Below are 15939 nucleotides of genomic sequence, written 5' to 3'. Positions count from 1 at the left end.
AGATGCAGAGACCTGGTTTCCGGGAAAATGGATTGCAGGTGCTACAGAAGGGAGGGAGACCTGGTTACAGAGAGAGGAGAGAGAGAGAAAGACAAAGAGAGGAGCACATAGGGGATCATACAAGGAAAACAATTCTCCCAAAGCCAATGACTGGAAAAATGAGAGGGGGATTTTCCTGAGTTTTTACAACCAGCAAGGCTCAAAGACTGGAGTTTTAGAGTTTGCTCCTGTGGAGAAAGAGGGAAGATGGCCCGGGCTCAGACAATCTGAGGATCTCCCTAGGATACATGGAGAGAGACAATTCCACCCTCTTGGACCACATCGGGGACAGGTGGCATTGCCTCTCTGGGGACAAAAGAGCTGGTGAGTGCCATTGCCCTCCCCTGCCCCCCAGCATAGGTGTGGGGACACCTGCTGATGGCAGCTAACCTGGACACCTGCTCTTTGCTGTGCTTTACTCCAAACTCCACACCCCTGCACTTTGATGGGACTGCCCTTCCGGGACAAACCTGCATCAGTACGAAAGCAGCGAGACTCCCCCACCAAAGGACCAGCACAGGTGCACACCAGGCCAGGTCCCTAAAGTTTGGAGTTTTAAAACTCAGCTACCTGACTGGGATAGAGCCCAAAGTGCCCCACGCTGCCGGTGGGGCAGGTGGCCCAGACACAAACAGGGTCAAGACAGCAATCTGAGGGATGCCTGGGACACACAAAGGGAGATTGTTCACCCTTCTGGGAGGGCTTTCCAGAGAGCAGCAGGTACAAACTCAACCTCTCCGGGGATGATGGAGCTGGCTAGAGCCATTATTCTCTCCCACTCCTCTGCATAAACTTAAGTAAGCAGTACAATGCCAACACTGGCAGCCTAAACCACTTACACCCCAACCCCCTACAGATGCTGCTTTTCTCAGGCAACTGTGCCTGAGACCAAGAGCAGTGAGCCTTTCCCCCAGAATACCAGCACCAAACCCCTGCATGCACTATGTCTACTGACCACAGAGTTATGCAAATCTTCAGCTCTTGGAAATAGTATCAGGTCTCTTTCAATAAGCAGACCAGAGCACACCTAGTTAAAACTTGCCACATTCTGGCCAAGGTCCAAACACTCCCCACTGTAGGCAAGGAGAAGGTCTACCAAGGACTAACGTGAGGGAAAGAGCAGCCAAAACACAGCAGCAGAGTGGATACAGCATACACCAGAGACACTTCCTGAAGTGCCAGGCCCTGAACAATATACGACTTCTTCTTCATAAAGCCATTACTCTTAGGAGCAAGAAACATAACAGAAATCCTAACACACAGAAGAAGACAAAGACCTAGACAAAATGCCAAGATGAAGGATTTCATCCCAAAAGGAAACAACAAAAGGTCATACACCAGGGATCTAATCAAAACAGATATAAACAATATGCCTGATCCAGAATTTAAAGCAACAATCATAAAGATACTCACTGAGCTTGAGAAAAGCAGAGAAGACACCAGGGAGTCCCTTACCACAGAGATAAAAGACCTAAAAACTAGTCAGGCCAAAATGAAAAATGCAGTAACTGAGATTCAAAACCAACTGGATGTAATGACCACAAGGATGGAAGAAGCAGAGGAATGAATGATACAGAAGATAAAATTATGGAAAATAATGAAGCTGAAAAGAAGAGGGAAAGAATACAACACAGGTCCTCTTTTCAGAATAAAGGAAGCATCCCTAAGCTATCAGAAGTGCTACCCACAGTCTTCTCCCTGTTCTCTTTGGGAATTGCCTCAGCTAAAAAGTCACACCAAGTCACAATTTCCAAGTTAATGAGAAGCCCAACTCCAGATATTGATGGACGATGCCAGCTTCACACTTTGCTGAGACGCAGTTGAGTCTCTGTCTCCCCATTCCTGCTTCCTCCCATCCTGTCCACAGAGGCTCATCAAAAAAGCATACCCTAATAAACTGCCTTCATGGGAATTTTCTCAAAGACTGCATCCCAAAGAATACAATCTGTGACATCATCATAAAACATAACATGTTCTTCATGGCATAACATACAGTTAATGCCAGAAATTTTCTCACATTTGCAAAAACATGAATTTTGTCACTGGTTGCAGTTTTCTGCATAAGTCATTTTAAAGCTTGTATAGTGTTCAGTCTTTTGTAACTCTACAGCTCTTGAAATAGGTGTGTTGAAATCTCCCCCAAATTTTGTGATGTTTCTTTCTCATTTTTTTGCCTTAGTTTTTTGTCTTAGGAGCTCTGTTGTTAGGTATAAACACATTTAGTATGGTGGTATCTTCAGGATAAATCAATCACGTTATTATTAAGGTAACTTTTATCTCTAGAAATACTTCTTTATCTGATATTATTATAGTTGCACCAGCTTACTTATGATATTTCAGGTTTTTAAAAATGTTTTTTTAAAAAATGTTTCATAATCATTTAAAATTTATGCATTCTGAGGATAAAATCAAGTTTCAATTTTCAGAGATGTACTAACATAAAGATGCCTCTCAAATAATTTATTTCACAATAGGCATTGTTAACGGTAATTGTCTAGATGCAAACTAAATGGAAAACAAATTGATTTAAGTACTACTTCTTTAGCAGCTCTCCTCTTTCTATTGTTGAGAATAAATCTGTATAATTTGCCTTCTACATTCTGGATATTAGATAGGTAATGACATCACCATATATCCAAGGTACTCAAAGCAAAAATATGGTCTATGTAATAGCTGGTCTCTGTCTTACCATTTAAACCCTACTTTTTAAATTTTTATTTTCTTAATTTTTTATATTTTAAATTACTGAATAAAATGGAAATAATAGACACTCCTGTGTTAGTCTGATCCTAAAATGGAATGCTGTAATGTGTAAAACATTAAGGATGATTTAGTTATAGATGGCTTTGGTTGGTGCTGTCCTTGTTCCCTGGATCCATTTAAGCACATTGAGGCTATTCTATTCCAAAGAGGAGTATTATATGTGCATTTAGTGAATATGTATGTGTGAATGTGGAATAATTATCTGAGATGTTCTTTTGGATACATTCACTGATATTTGAAGTATGTTAGTGTGGTAGGTTAATTTAATAAAGTTTTCTAGTATTCACACATCCTTCAACAGAGAGAAAATCTACTTGGTCATAAAGTTCTACAATTATTTGCTACTTTTACTTTTTAAATATTTTAGTTAAGTGAAAGAACCTGTCATTTCCTTTTCTGATACTTTATTTGATCTCTATCAAAGGTACATTAATATTTTAAAGCATTATTAAGTGATCTGAAGAATTAACTTATGTTCTTCTCGTGTTCTAGTCTCCGAAAAAGGCACATCATCTTTCCTTGAATATTGTCCAAAAACTTAAAACCATTTGATTAGTAAGATTTTCTGGCAATTTATTTAAATTATTAATTCAAATAACTTCATGATTATAAATATAATCTATAAGCAGATATTATATTTCTACCTGAGTCAAAAAAATGTATTTGGGAAAGAAAAAAGAAAACCAAATATCAAGATTGCAGACTTATACCAAACCTATAAATAATTACAAAAATTAAAAATATGAGTGTGCATATATCTAAAAACTAATTCAGTTCAAATTTACTATCTTTACAAACTGAGATAGACATTCATTCACCTTCTCAACAATTCTCTGTGCTATCTATGAGTCCCAGAAGAAGAGAAAGGGGGGAAGAAAATTTATTTGAAGAAATAATAACTGAAAACATCCCTAATCTGGGGAAGGAAACAGATATTCAGATCCAGGAAGCACAGATAACTTCCAGCAAAATCAACAAAAGCAAGCCAACACAAAGACATACCATAGATTTGCAAAATATAGGGATAAAGAAAAAATATTAAAAGTAGAAAGACAAAATAAGTCCTTATTTTAAAAGGGAAGACACATAAAGCTAGCTAGAGATCTCTCCACAGAAAGCCTTGGCAAGCCTAAAGGGAGTGGCATGATATATTCAAAGTGCCAAATGGGAAAAACCTGCAGCCAAGAATACTTTACCCAGCAAGGCTATCATTCAGAATAGAAGGAAAGATGAAGAGTTTCCCAGACAAACAAAACCCCAAGGAATTCATGACCACTAAACCAGCCCTGCCAGAAATATTAAAGGATACTCTGTGAGTGTAAAGGAGAGACAAAAAGGGACAAAGACAAAGATCAGAGAAATCACCAGAAACAACACAAAACAAGTAATAAAATGGCAATAAATATATATCTATCAATAATTACTCTGAATGCAAATGGACTAACTGCTGCAATCAGAAGACATAGGTGTCAGAATGGAAAATAAAACAAGACCCATGTATACGGTGCTTTCAAGAGACTAATATTAGGACTAAAGACACCTGCAGAAGAAAAGTAAGGGGGTGGAGAAATATTTATCACCCAAATGGATGTCAAAAAAAAAGCTGAGTAGCATTACTTAGATAAACTAGATTTTAAAAGAAAGAATGTAACAAGAGACAATGAAGGGTACTATATCATCATAAAGGAAACAATCCAACAAGAAGATATAACAATTGTAAATATTTATGCACTCAACATGAAGGCATCCAAATACATAAAACAATAAGAAACATAGAGGAATTAATTGATAATAATGCAATAATAGTAGAACACTTTAAACACCACACTTACATCAATGGGAAAATCATCTAAATAGAAAATCAACAAGGAAATAATGGCTTTGAATGACACATTGGGTGAGAGGGACTGAAGAGATATATTCAGAACACTCCCTAAAACAGCAGAATATACATTCTTTTCAAATACACATGTAACATTCTCCAGAACAGATCTCATATTAGGTACAAATCAGGCCTGAATACAAAAATCCTGAAACCATATCATGTGCCTTTTCTAACCACAACACTATGACCAGAAGTCAACCACAAGAAAAATGTGGAAAGAGCACAAGTACATGGAAGTTAAAGAATATGCGGGGCGCCTGGGTGGCGCAGTCGGTTAAGCGTCCGACTTCAGCCAGGTCACGATCTCGTGGTCCGTGAGTTCGACCCCGCGTCGGGCTCTGGGCTGATGGCTCAGAGCCTGGAGCCTGTTTCCGATTCTGTGTCTCCCTCTCTCTCTGCCCCTCCCCCGTTCATGCTCTGTCTCTCTCTGTCCCAAAAATAAATAAAAACGTTGAAAAAAAAATTAAAAAAAAAAAAATATGCTACTAAACAATGAATCAGTCAACCAGAAAAGCAAAGAAGAAATTTAAAAAAAAAACACGGAAACAAACGAAAATGAAAATACAATGATCCAAAACCTTTAGGAGCAGCAAGAGTGGTGGTCCTAGGATGGAAGTACATGACAATACAGGCCTACATCAGGAAGCAAGAAAAATCTCAAATAAACAACTTAACCTTACACTTAATGGAGCTAGAAAAAGAATAGCAAATGAAGCCTAAAGCCAGCAGAAGGAAGGAAATAATAAAGATTAGAGCAGAAATAAATGATACAGAAATTAAAAAAAAAACAAAAACAAAAAACAATAGGTCAATGAAAACAAGAGCTGTTTCTTTAAAATTGATAAACTGCTAGTCAGGCTTATCAAAAGAAAAGAGAAAAGAACCAAGTAAATAAAAATAGAAATGAGATTATAAAAATAATAACCAACACCACAGAAATACAAACAATTATAAGAGTACTATGAAAATTTGTATGTCAACAAATTGGGACAATCTGGAAGAAATGGATAAATTCCTAGAAACATCTAAACTACCAAAACTGAAACAGGAAGAAACAGAAAACTTTAACAGACCAATAACAAGCAAAGAGATTGAATTAGTAAACAAAACACTCCCAACAAAAAACCAGATGGCTTCACAGGAACACTCCCAACAAAAAAACCAGATGGCTTTGCAGGCAGATCATACCAAACATTTAAAAGGAGTTAATACCTATTCTTCTCAAACTATTCCAAAACATGGAGAAGAAAGAAAAACTTCCAAATTCATTCTATGAGCCAGCATTACCCTGGCTCATACCAAAATCAGATACCAAAACCAGATAAAGACTCAACTTAAAAAGAGAATTATAGGCCAATATCTCTGATGAACATGGATGTAAAAATGCTCAATAAAATTCTAGCAAACCAAATTCAACAAAACATTAATCATTCACCAAAATCACGTGGGATTTATTTCTGGGCTGTAAGGATGGTACAATGTTCACAAATCAGTCAACATGATTAATAAAATACAACATTAATAAATGAACCATATGATCATTTCAATAGATGCAGAAAAAGCATATGACAAAGTACAATATGTATTCATGATAACAACCCTCAACAAAGTAGACTTAAAGGGAACATACCTCAACATCATAAAGGTCATATATGACAAACCCACAGCTAATTATCATCCTCAAAGGGGAAAAACTCAGAGCTTTTCCTCTATGGTCAGGAACAAGACAGGGATGTCACCCTCACCACTGTTATTTAACATAGTACTAGAAGTCCCAGCCTCAGCAATCACACAACAAAAAGTAATAGGAGGCATCCAGATTGGCAAGGAAGAACTAAATGTTTCATTATTTGCAGATGACATGATTATCTATATAGAAAAACCTACAAGATGCCACCAAAAAACTGCTAGAACTAACACATACATGAATTCAGTGAAGTCACAAGATACAAAATCAATGTACAGAAATCAGTTGCATTTCTATATACCAATAATGAAGCAGCAGAAAGAGAAATTAAGAATCCATCCCATTAATTTAAATGAAATTTAGCACCCAAAACAATAAGACACTGGGAATAAACCTAACTGAAGAGGTGAAAATCCTGTACCCTGAAAACTATAAAACACTGATGAAAGAAACTGAAAACATCACAAAGAAATGAAAAGATATTTCATACTCATGGATTAGAAGAACAAATATAGTTAAATATAGTCTATACTACCCAAAGCAATATACACATTCAACGTAATCTCTATCAAAACACCAATCACATTTTTCACAGATATAGAATGAACATTCCTAAAATTTGTATGGACCACAAAAACACGAATAGCCAAAGCAACCTTGAAAAAGAAAAGCAAAGCTGGAGGCATCACAATTCCAGGCTTCAAGTTATATTACAAAATTAGAGTGATCAAAACAGTATGGTACTGACACAAAAATAGACACACAATCAATGGAACAGAATAGAAAACCCAGAAATAAACCCACAATTATATGGCCAATTTATATTCAACAAAATAGGAAAGAATATCCAATGGGAAAAAGTCTCTTCAATGAATGATGTTGAGAAAACTGGATGGCAATATGCAAAAGAACAAAACTGGACCACTTTCTTACACCATACACAAATATAATTTCAAAATGTGTTAAAGATCTAAATGTGAGACCTGAAACCATAAAGATCCCAGAGGAGAGCACAGGCAGTAATTTTTTCAACTTTGACTAAGTTCTTTCTAGATATATCTTCTGAGGCAAGGAAAACAAAATTAAATTCGTCAAAATTAAAAGCTTCTGCACAATGAGGAAGACCAACAAAACTAAAAGGCAACATACAGAATGAGAGAAGATATTGCAAACGACATATCTGATAATGGGTTAGTAACCAAAACATAACAAGAACTTAAACCCAACACCAAAAAAGCAAACAATTCAATTTAAAAATGGGTAGAAGACACAAATAAACATTTCTCCAAAGAAGACATCCAGATGGCTAACAGACACATGAAAAGATGCTCAACATCATTCATCATCAGGGAAATGTAAATCAAAACTACAATGAGCTAGCACCTCACACCTGTCAGAACGGCTAAATGGCTAAAGAAACAACATATGTTGGCCAGGATGTGGACAAAGAGGAACCCTCTTACACTGTCGGTAGGAATGCAAACTAGTACAGCCACTGTGGTAAAACAGTATGGAGTTTCCTCAAATAGTTAAAACTAGAACTACCCTATGATCCAGGAATTGCACCACTAGTTATTTACCCAAAGAATGCAAAAATACTATTTCAAAGAGATACAAGTACCCCAATGTTTATAACAACATTGTCCACAATAGTCAAATTATGGAAACACCCCAGTGTCCATTGATGATGAATGCATTAAGGTGATACAGACACACACACCACACACACACACACACACACACACACAGGAATATTACTCGGCCATAAAAAAGAATGAAATCTTGCCATTTGCAAGGACATGGATGGAGCTAGAGAGTATTAAGATAAGCAGGTCAGTCAGAGAAAGACAAATGCCACATGATTTCACTCATATGTGGAATTTAAGAAAAAAACAAAAGAGCAAACTGGGAGGAAAAAAGAGAAAGAAGGGCAAAACCAAGAAACAGACTCTTAATTATAGAGAACACACTGATGGTTATCAGAGGGGTGGAGGGGAGAGATGGGTAAATTGGTGATGGAGACTAAGGAGTGCACTTGTATGAGTACCAGGTGTTGGATGTGAGTGTTGTATCACTAAATTTACACCTGAAGCTAATATTACACTGAATGTTAACTACCTGGAATTTAAATACTTAAAATATAAACAAAAAAGGCACAAATAATATATATGTCACACAAATGTCATAGAAATTACACTTAATGAATTATTCATAAAAATCATGCTAATATTAAAAGAGCTTTACCATTGAAAAAACATTCTGTGGGGGCGCCTGGGTGGCTCAGTCGGTTGAGCGTCTGACTTCGCTCAGGTCACGATCTCACGGTCCGTGAGTTCGAGCCCCGCATCAGGCTCTGTGCTGACAGCTCAGAGCCTGGAGCCTGCTTCAGATTCTGTGTCTCCCTCTCTCTCTGGCCCTCCCCCCGTTCATGCTCTGTCTCTCTCTGTCTCAAAAATAAATAAATGTTAAAAAAAAAAAATTAAAAAGAAAAAGAAAAAACATTCTGTGCTACCTAGATTTGACAATGTACATGCTTTATTTTAATCATATGAAAAATAACAGTACTTGCATTTTAACAAAGATTTATATATGTATATATGAGCAAATATAGGCATTCTTTATATATTGTCATTTTAAAATGACAATATAAATTTTATCATGACCTCACTTATATAGAATATTTAAATGTCCATATTTTGTAGACAAAAAGTCCAGTAGACTGTATATAACATTTTGTGTGATAAGGATTTGGGGCACTTTTTTCTGAGTCTGTGTTTTAAAACTATTTCATAATGTTCATTGGGAAATGAAGAAAAATCAAGACACCTGCTTTCATTCAGACAAAATGACACTTTAACACAGCAGTTAGAACACAAAATTTCAAAGGAATATATGCATGGGCTGATTTGGGTCACGTAGTCCAGTAAAAATAAAGCACTCAAAAAAGAAGTGATTTCTTAATTACATGCGTTTCTGAAACTTCACCATCGGTGTTTGTCTCTATCTTCCGTGGCACTGTAATTTGTAGAAGTGATGTTTCAGGATCTGCAGTAAGGAATACACCTGTAAGCATTCCCCAGTGCCTGCCAGCATCCTTATTCTTCACTGGTCCTGCCACTTCACATCACTCTTTGAACTTCCACGAACTCATACACACACACACACACACACACACACACACACACACGCAGGCACGCTCCCACCACGGAATCAGACTTTGTGTATTCCAGAAGAGGCTACCTAGAAATGGGACGTGACCCTACCACCTTCCAGAGACACTTTGGGATTTGCTGACGTCCGCCCCAATAGGTGAAGAAGAGCTGCTCTGGGGACCCCACCTCCCAGAAGCTGCTCGCCCCCTCCTCCAAGTGCAGGGTCAGGCACGTGAGGACAACTGTCCCAGTCCTGTTCTGAGCCCTCCCAGCAGCAGGCCCCGCAGGATCCTGACTCTAGGCGGGCTCTGACAGGACGCAGGGCTCCCCCCAGCCGGGCACAGGGTTCAGGAGCAAGCTTCTGGAGCCCGCCACGCCCACAGGCTCTGCGACAGGTGACCCTCTACGGAGCAGGTCCTACACTCACGATGGCCGGCGGAAGTCAGCCAGCCCAGGCCTGAGAGGATCAGCAGGACAGGCAGCATTGCGCGGCCTACCGGCCTTGCCACGGTGATGGCGGTTGGCTGCGGAATGGCGGCCGCTCGCGCGCTTGGCCCTGAGCTCCGGGCCTGCAGGGAGTGGGAGCGGCGCGGGCGGCGGGGCGGTGGGGTGACGGGGCGATGGGGGGAGGGGCACGCGGCTGGTCAGCCCGCCCCGCCCCTTCTGCTGACCCGCAAGCACATCCGCAGTCCCGGGCGCCCACCCACCGCCATCTGTGCGGTGGAGGCACATAGCAGCCTGACCGGTGCCCACGTGGGCTTGGGTTTGGGCTTTATTTTTCAAACGCGGACATTTGAAACTCATTTAGGGATTACGTAAAAGTCATAAAGTAAAGTTTTCTCCTCTGGAAATGGACCGTCTGCTGGTGAAGAGCTTGGCTGTGTCAATAGTCCACGTGATCGTTTTCTGGCACAATGGCTGAATTACTGTAGTGAAGAAAAACAAAATGGAAATTCACAGTATGGTTAGTAGCAGACAGTTGCCTGTTTCAACCGTGGCTACTGCCAGAGTTCTATTTAAGTCTTAGGTCGAAACAAATATACACACGTGCACGCATGTAAAAAAAATGTAAAAAATATAATCTAAATCGATTTTTCTATCCTAAATCTGTTTCTTAGAAAACTCTTTGTTTAAGGAAACTAAATAAAAAGTTAAATATGAAATGAGCGTACGTATGTGTTTTAATCCCTCGGCATGGGTTAGCAATTTAAGTATCAGACCAAAAATAAAAACAAAAATCAATGTACAACTATTAAATGATCCAGTAAGAATTACTTTATTTTTCCATTATTTATTCCATGGTGTAGAACTTGAGTCCTTAGGAAAATATGTAACTAGTAAAAGGTTAAATGTAAACTTTTTTCCCCATCAGTATGACATTGACAGAACTTTAATTTTTTGTCTTAATGTGCAAGTTGATGACCTGCATAATTTCGATTTTACAAGGATTTTCACCAACCAATTCTTGAGTTGTCCTTTCATGGGATACTTCTGATCACATCCTTGCATGCAATATTTATCCACAAAATTAAATGATTGTGTTTTCTCAGATTTTAAAAGAAAAAAATTTTAAATGGAGAAGGCTAGACTTTAACAATATATATTCTATGTTCATGCTTTTCCTAAACCTAATTTTAGTGCCTATCAAGAAAATATTCTTACAATTAACAAATGATAACAGAAGAAATTTATCTTCAAAAAAGCAATTCTGAGTATTTTACTAAAGTGTTTATAGCCTAATCATTTAGTCTTGTTGTGATACATGTTGTATGCCATATTCATTTATTTGAATATTTCTATATACCTTAAAATTAGTATTTTTATCTTTTTTGCCAAATCACATGAAAATTGATGGAATTAACATCGGGATTAATTATGGTGCTCTTAAATTTTCTTCCTGATTGTCTACAAAATGATCAAATTTTTGAAGTCTAATATACATATATGTCACTTAAGGCATGGTAAGAATTAAAAGTTTGTAGATGGTTCTACTAAAAGTCTCTGTTGTTCAGTCAAGTAACCAAAAGGGGAAATCGCCTCTATTGTTTAAATTTGTTACTGTATTTCCAATGTTGGTATTGACTGCTCATTTTTAACGGGTATAATTTACAGACATTCAAATTATTTGAATTTAATACAACAATTGTTTTTTACATGCTTACTACAAGCCTGGACCCAGGCAGACGTGAAAATATACATGACAAGATACATGTTTTCAAGAACCCCAGAAACTAACAGAAAACTGAACATATACAAGAAATGAAATGTACATGTTAGAAATGTACACAGCTAGAAATGAAAAATTCTTTGTTACATGGATATTCAAAATTCTCTGGGAATATGGCTAAGATAATTTTGTTTTCTCTACAGATACTAAGTGAATTTAAAGGTGGCTGTGACATTAAGATGTGAGCCATATTCAGATGAGTGAATGATTTATATGGACATTAGTGCATTACAGGATTTTGTTCTTAAATAATTACATAATTTAAAATTATCCAAGAATCTTAGGGCAAATCAATGATGGATTTTTGTGTAAGAATGAGAACTTGTAATGGTTTGGGGGTGGTGGGTTTGAAATGATGAGGACTAGAAACAACAGGTTCGCTAAGGGGAAGTTTTTGTGGTTTAGACCAAAGACGTCTACATCCTCAGGATTAGAGAGGCAAGAGAAGTATATGTAGTAGAAAGATCAGAGAGATATTTAGGAAGAAATGTCAGTGTGCTTAATAATTTATTCTGGAGGTTGATGACATTGTTAAGAGGACTAAGCCACTGGGAATGAAAGAGGCACCAATTTTGAAAGCAGCAGATTTGAATAGGAAGATAATGCATTCAGCTACAGATGTTGACTTGGAGATAGTTGTGGAATGCCAGGTATAGACATTGGAAATTGGAGTCTGATGCCCCAGTGTTTGAGTTGAAATATACCAATTTATGAACACATAAAAAAGGAACTTGAAGGAAAAGAGTGACTAAGATCATTTAAGACAAATGAGTGGAGAAAGAAAAAGGAGGTCCAAAATAGGCTCCTGGGCAACACAAAGGATTTGGGGATTAGGAGAAAAAGAATCTAGATTCAAAGTGAAACTAACAAAGGTTAAAGTGAGTAAGAATTAGAAGATATTATGATGACTACTAATAAAATAAAATAGAATTTCTAAGTGGAATATTAGAAACTTTAAATGCTACTCAGAGATTAGGTAGAATGAGAACTGAGAAGGTAATTATTGTTTTGGTAGTAATGAATGTCCCCATTGTGCTCTCCAGGAAGCAGATGCTGAGAAAGAGTTAAGGAGCAAAAGGTTATTCAGGGACTAACAGCTGTGAAAGACAGGGGAAGTGAATTGGGAAAGGGAACCTAGGACCATAATAAGGACCTGGCAAAGTTTCTGCCAACCCAGAAGGTTGCTCCAGAGCCAGGGAGCTCCAGAGCAAAGATTGCTCATTAAAGGAGAGGAAGCTTAGGGCTTTGTACCAGTGGCTTGTTCAGTAATTGAAATGACGCACTCCTAAAAGGTCATGTAGTTGGCTTAAAAGCCCAGACAGAACTTAAGGCAACCAAGAGGTCAAGGCTGTCAGCTACTCACACTCCTTCCTTCAGTAGCAAATCCTTTCTTTAAGGGGGATCTAAGTGTTGCATTTTTCTGTTAGATAAACAGAACTTGCTAGAAGCTGTCAGAATAGGACCCATCACGCAGAAAGGAGGGAAAGGGAGATGAGAAGCTGCAGATATTAGAAAGGGTAGCCTATATTTTGGCAGGGCCAGAAAGTTCCAGTTAGAAAGGAAGAAACATAGCAAGGTAGAAGGTGGATAAGATGGAGTGATTAGAAAATGAAATATGAGGGGCGCCTGGGTGGCTCAGTCTGACTCTTGATTTCAGCTCAAATTATGATCCCAAAGTCATGAGATCAAGCCCTGCATTGGGCTCAGGGCTGGGTGTGGAGGCTGCTTGAATTTGAATCTCTCTCTCTCTCTCTCTCTCTCTGTACTCTCTCTCTCATTCTGTCTCTCTCTCTCTGTCTCTGTCTCCCCCTGCCCCTCCCCTGCCCATGCACACAAACCTGTACATGCGTGCTCTCAAAAACATTTTTTTTAATTAAATAAAATATGAAAGCAAAAAGAGAACAAAATCACACTTTGAAAGAGACATCATTAAAACATTGAATTAATAACTATTACCATTTTCTGAAAAATGAAGAAGGGAGAAACATTATGCCAAAAGATATAAGACTTAGGGGTAATAAAAGTAGTAGTTCAAATATTAAGAGGCACTATCTACTGTGGGACACAAAATGGAGTAATCATAGTAATATTTTCTTAATTAGAATGTAAGCTATGTGGGGCAAGGATATCTTTATTTTTTTATTTCTATTTTTCTCACTGTGCCTAGAACAATGTGTAGCATATAGTAAGTAGTCCATAACCACATGCTGAATAAATATCAGTTGGACTACCTAATGAATCATCTATACAGTTCATTAAACTATGTTACATGCAAAGGGGGAAAACAAAGTTTGAGCTAAATGGTAAGAGAGGAGAGTGTGGAATACTGCCATGACATATGCTGTAGCAATTTACCAATGACTTTCAATGGATGACAAAGGAAAGCATTGTTAAAGACACAAAGGATATTTAAAAAAATTGAAGCAAGAAGAATAAAGGTGCCAATGTGAAGGCAGTTTCAGATTTATATGTATTTTCTCCCTGTCTTTCACATATATTTTTAATAGTAAATGTAGAGGAAAAAATAGAATGTTGCTGAAGAGTTGCTATATGGAAGTAGGTACTGTGGGTTTTTGAACAGAGTGCAATTAGACCTATAATGACTTTTATTTTTTCTCCAAGATATGGAAATGATAAAATTAACAGATTCTTGGAGAGATGAATTATATGCCATTATGTCAGATCATAAATATGTAGTATTTCATGTAATACATAAACTGGCTTTCCTATAACATAATTAAATTCATTAAGATAGCTAAAGAGTAAGGGTTGCCTGGGTGGCTCAGTTGGTTAAGGTCTGACTTCAGCTGAGGTCGTAATCTCATGGTACATGAGTTCAAGCCCCATATCAAAGCCCCTGCTTGAGATTCTCTGTCTCCCTCTTTCTCTCTCTGCCCCTCCCCTGCTCTCTCTCTCTCTCTCTTTCAAATAAATAAATAAACATTTGGAAATGTTTGGAAAACTACAAACATGTATATTGAACATGCATATTGAATATAAAAAGTGTAATCTTAAATGTATACACTCAAGAAAATAAGAGAAAGTAAGAGAAACAACAAAAAAAAATTAAGTAACATATATAAACCTAAATGCTAAGATGGCATTAAATTTTGAGATGATTTTGTTTTTCTTTTCTTATATGTATATTTAAGTGTAATTAAGTAACATATATAAACCTAAATGCTAAGATGGCATTAAATTTTGAGATGATTTTGTTTTTCTTTTCTTATATGTATATTTAAGTGTAATTGATGTACAATTTGCACACATTTAAATCTAGAACTCAATGAGTTTTGGCATGTGAATACAATCCTGAAACCACAATCAAAATACTGAACATACTCTTAACCTCCAACAGTTTTATTATGTCCGTTTATACGCGATTTGTATCTCCAGCACCCTGAATACTCAGGCGGCCACTCAGTAGACTGCTTTCTGTCACTATAGATTAGTGTACCTTCTCTAAAATTATATAAGAATGCAAACATACAGTATATGTGCTTTTTAGTCTGACTTATTTCATTCAGCATTTAATGATTCATCTATGTTATGTATATCGATATTTCATTCCTAATTACTGTTGAGTAATATTCCATTGTATAGATATATCACAATTGTTTATGCATTCATGTATTCAAGGGCAGTAGGTTGTATACTATTTTTCCTATTACAAATAAAAACTGCTATAAACATAGATGCACAAGTTTTTGTGTAGCTATTTGTTTACATTTTCTTGGATAAATATCTAGAAAAGAAAAGGCTGGGTCATAAGGTTAATATATAGCTAACTGTGGGAGGCCGGGCCAGGTGCCAGGCTGAGACCGGGTGGAGCAACGGTTCCCTGTTGACTCAGCCAACCCTGTGGTTCCCCCTCCCATTCCCCCACTTTCAAGGGCATACGAAAGCCTTGTCAAGGCTGAGAAAGTTAATTCCTGAAGCCTGTGGTCTGCAGGTGTTGGCAGTAATGCTACCTCCCTTTTTCCACCCCGAGTCAGATAGAAACAAACATGGGAATTGTGTTTTGCTAGCAATCTTATCAACAAGGTCTTGTTGTGACGCGTTTAGAAAATTCACAAGAAACACAGAACTAAATGTTTTGGTTGGCAGCGATTGTGTGAAACCTGTTTATTCTTAGAATGGCCTGACCCATAAGAGTCTGGATATGAAAGATTGTGTACAGCAACAA

The 15939-nt window shown here is 37.5% G+C and overlaps 1 protein-coding gene across 4 annotated transcripts in view; it reads right to left on the bottom strand.

Moving 5' to 3' along the window:
• Positions 1–10141, bottom strand: part of LOC123588564 (A disintegrin and metallopeptidase domain 3-like) — a 123568-nt gene extending 113427 nt beyond the window's left edge. The window contains exons 1-2 of one of the 4 annotated variants that reach the window (XM_045459760.1): positions 9948–10141; positions 9340–9419 (exon numbers count right to left, since the gene is read on the bottom strand). In XM_045459760.1, the coding sequence (XP_045315716.1) occupies positions 9340–9419; positions 9948–10011 (144 nt within the window). In that variant the 5' untranslated portion in view covers positions 10012–10141. Of the gene's footprint in view, positions 1–9339; positions 9420–9669; positions 9862–9907 lie in introns of those variants that run through there. The other 3 variants (XM_045459722.1, XM_045459731.1, XM_045459741.1) reach the window with 3 other exon arrangements.
• Between the last annotated feature and the right edge of the window lie 5798 nt (positions 10142–15939).

This window comes from Leopardus geoffroyi, chromosome B1, assembly GCF_018350155.1.
Source record: "Leopardus geoffroyi isolate Oge1 chromosome B1, O.geoffroyi_Oge1_pat1.0, whole genome shotgun sequence".
In the NCBI taxonomy this organism is placed as follows: Eukaryota; Metazoa; Chordata; class Mammalia; order Carnivora; family Felidae; genus Leopardus; species Leopardus geoffroyi.
Note: the sequence above shows the minus strand (reverse complement) of the source record. Positions and strands in the feature narration are given on the sequence as shown.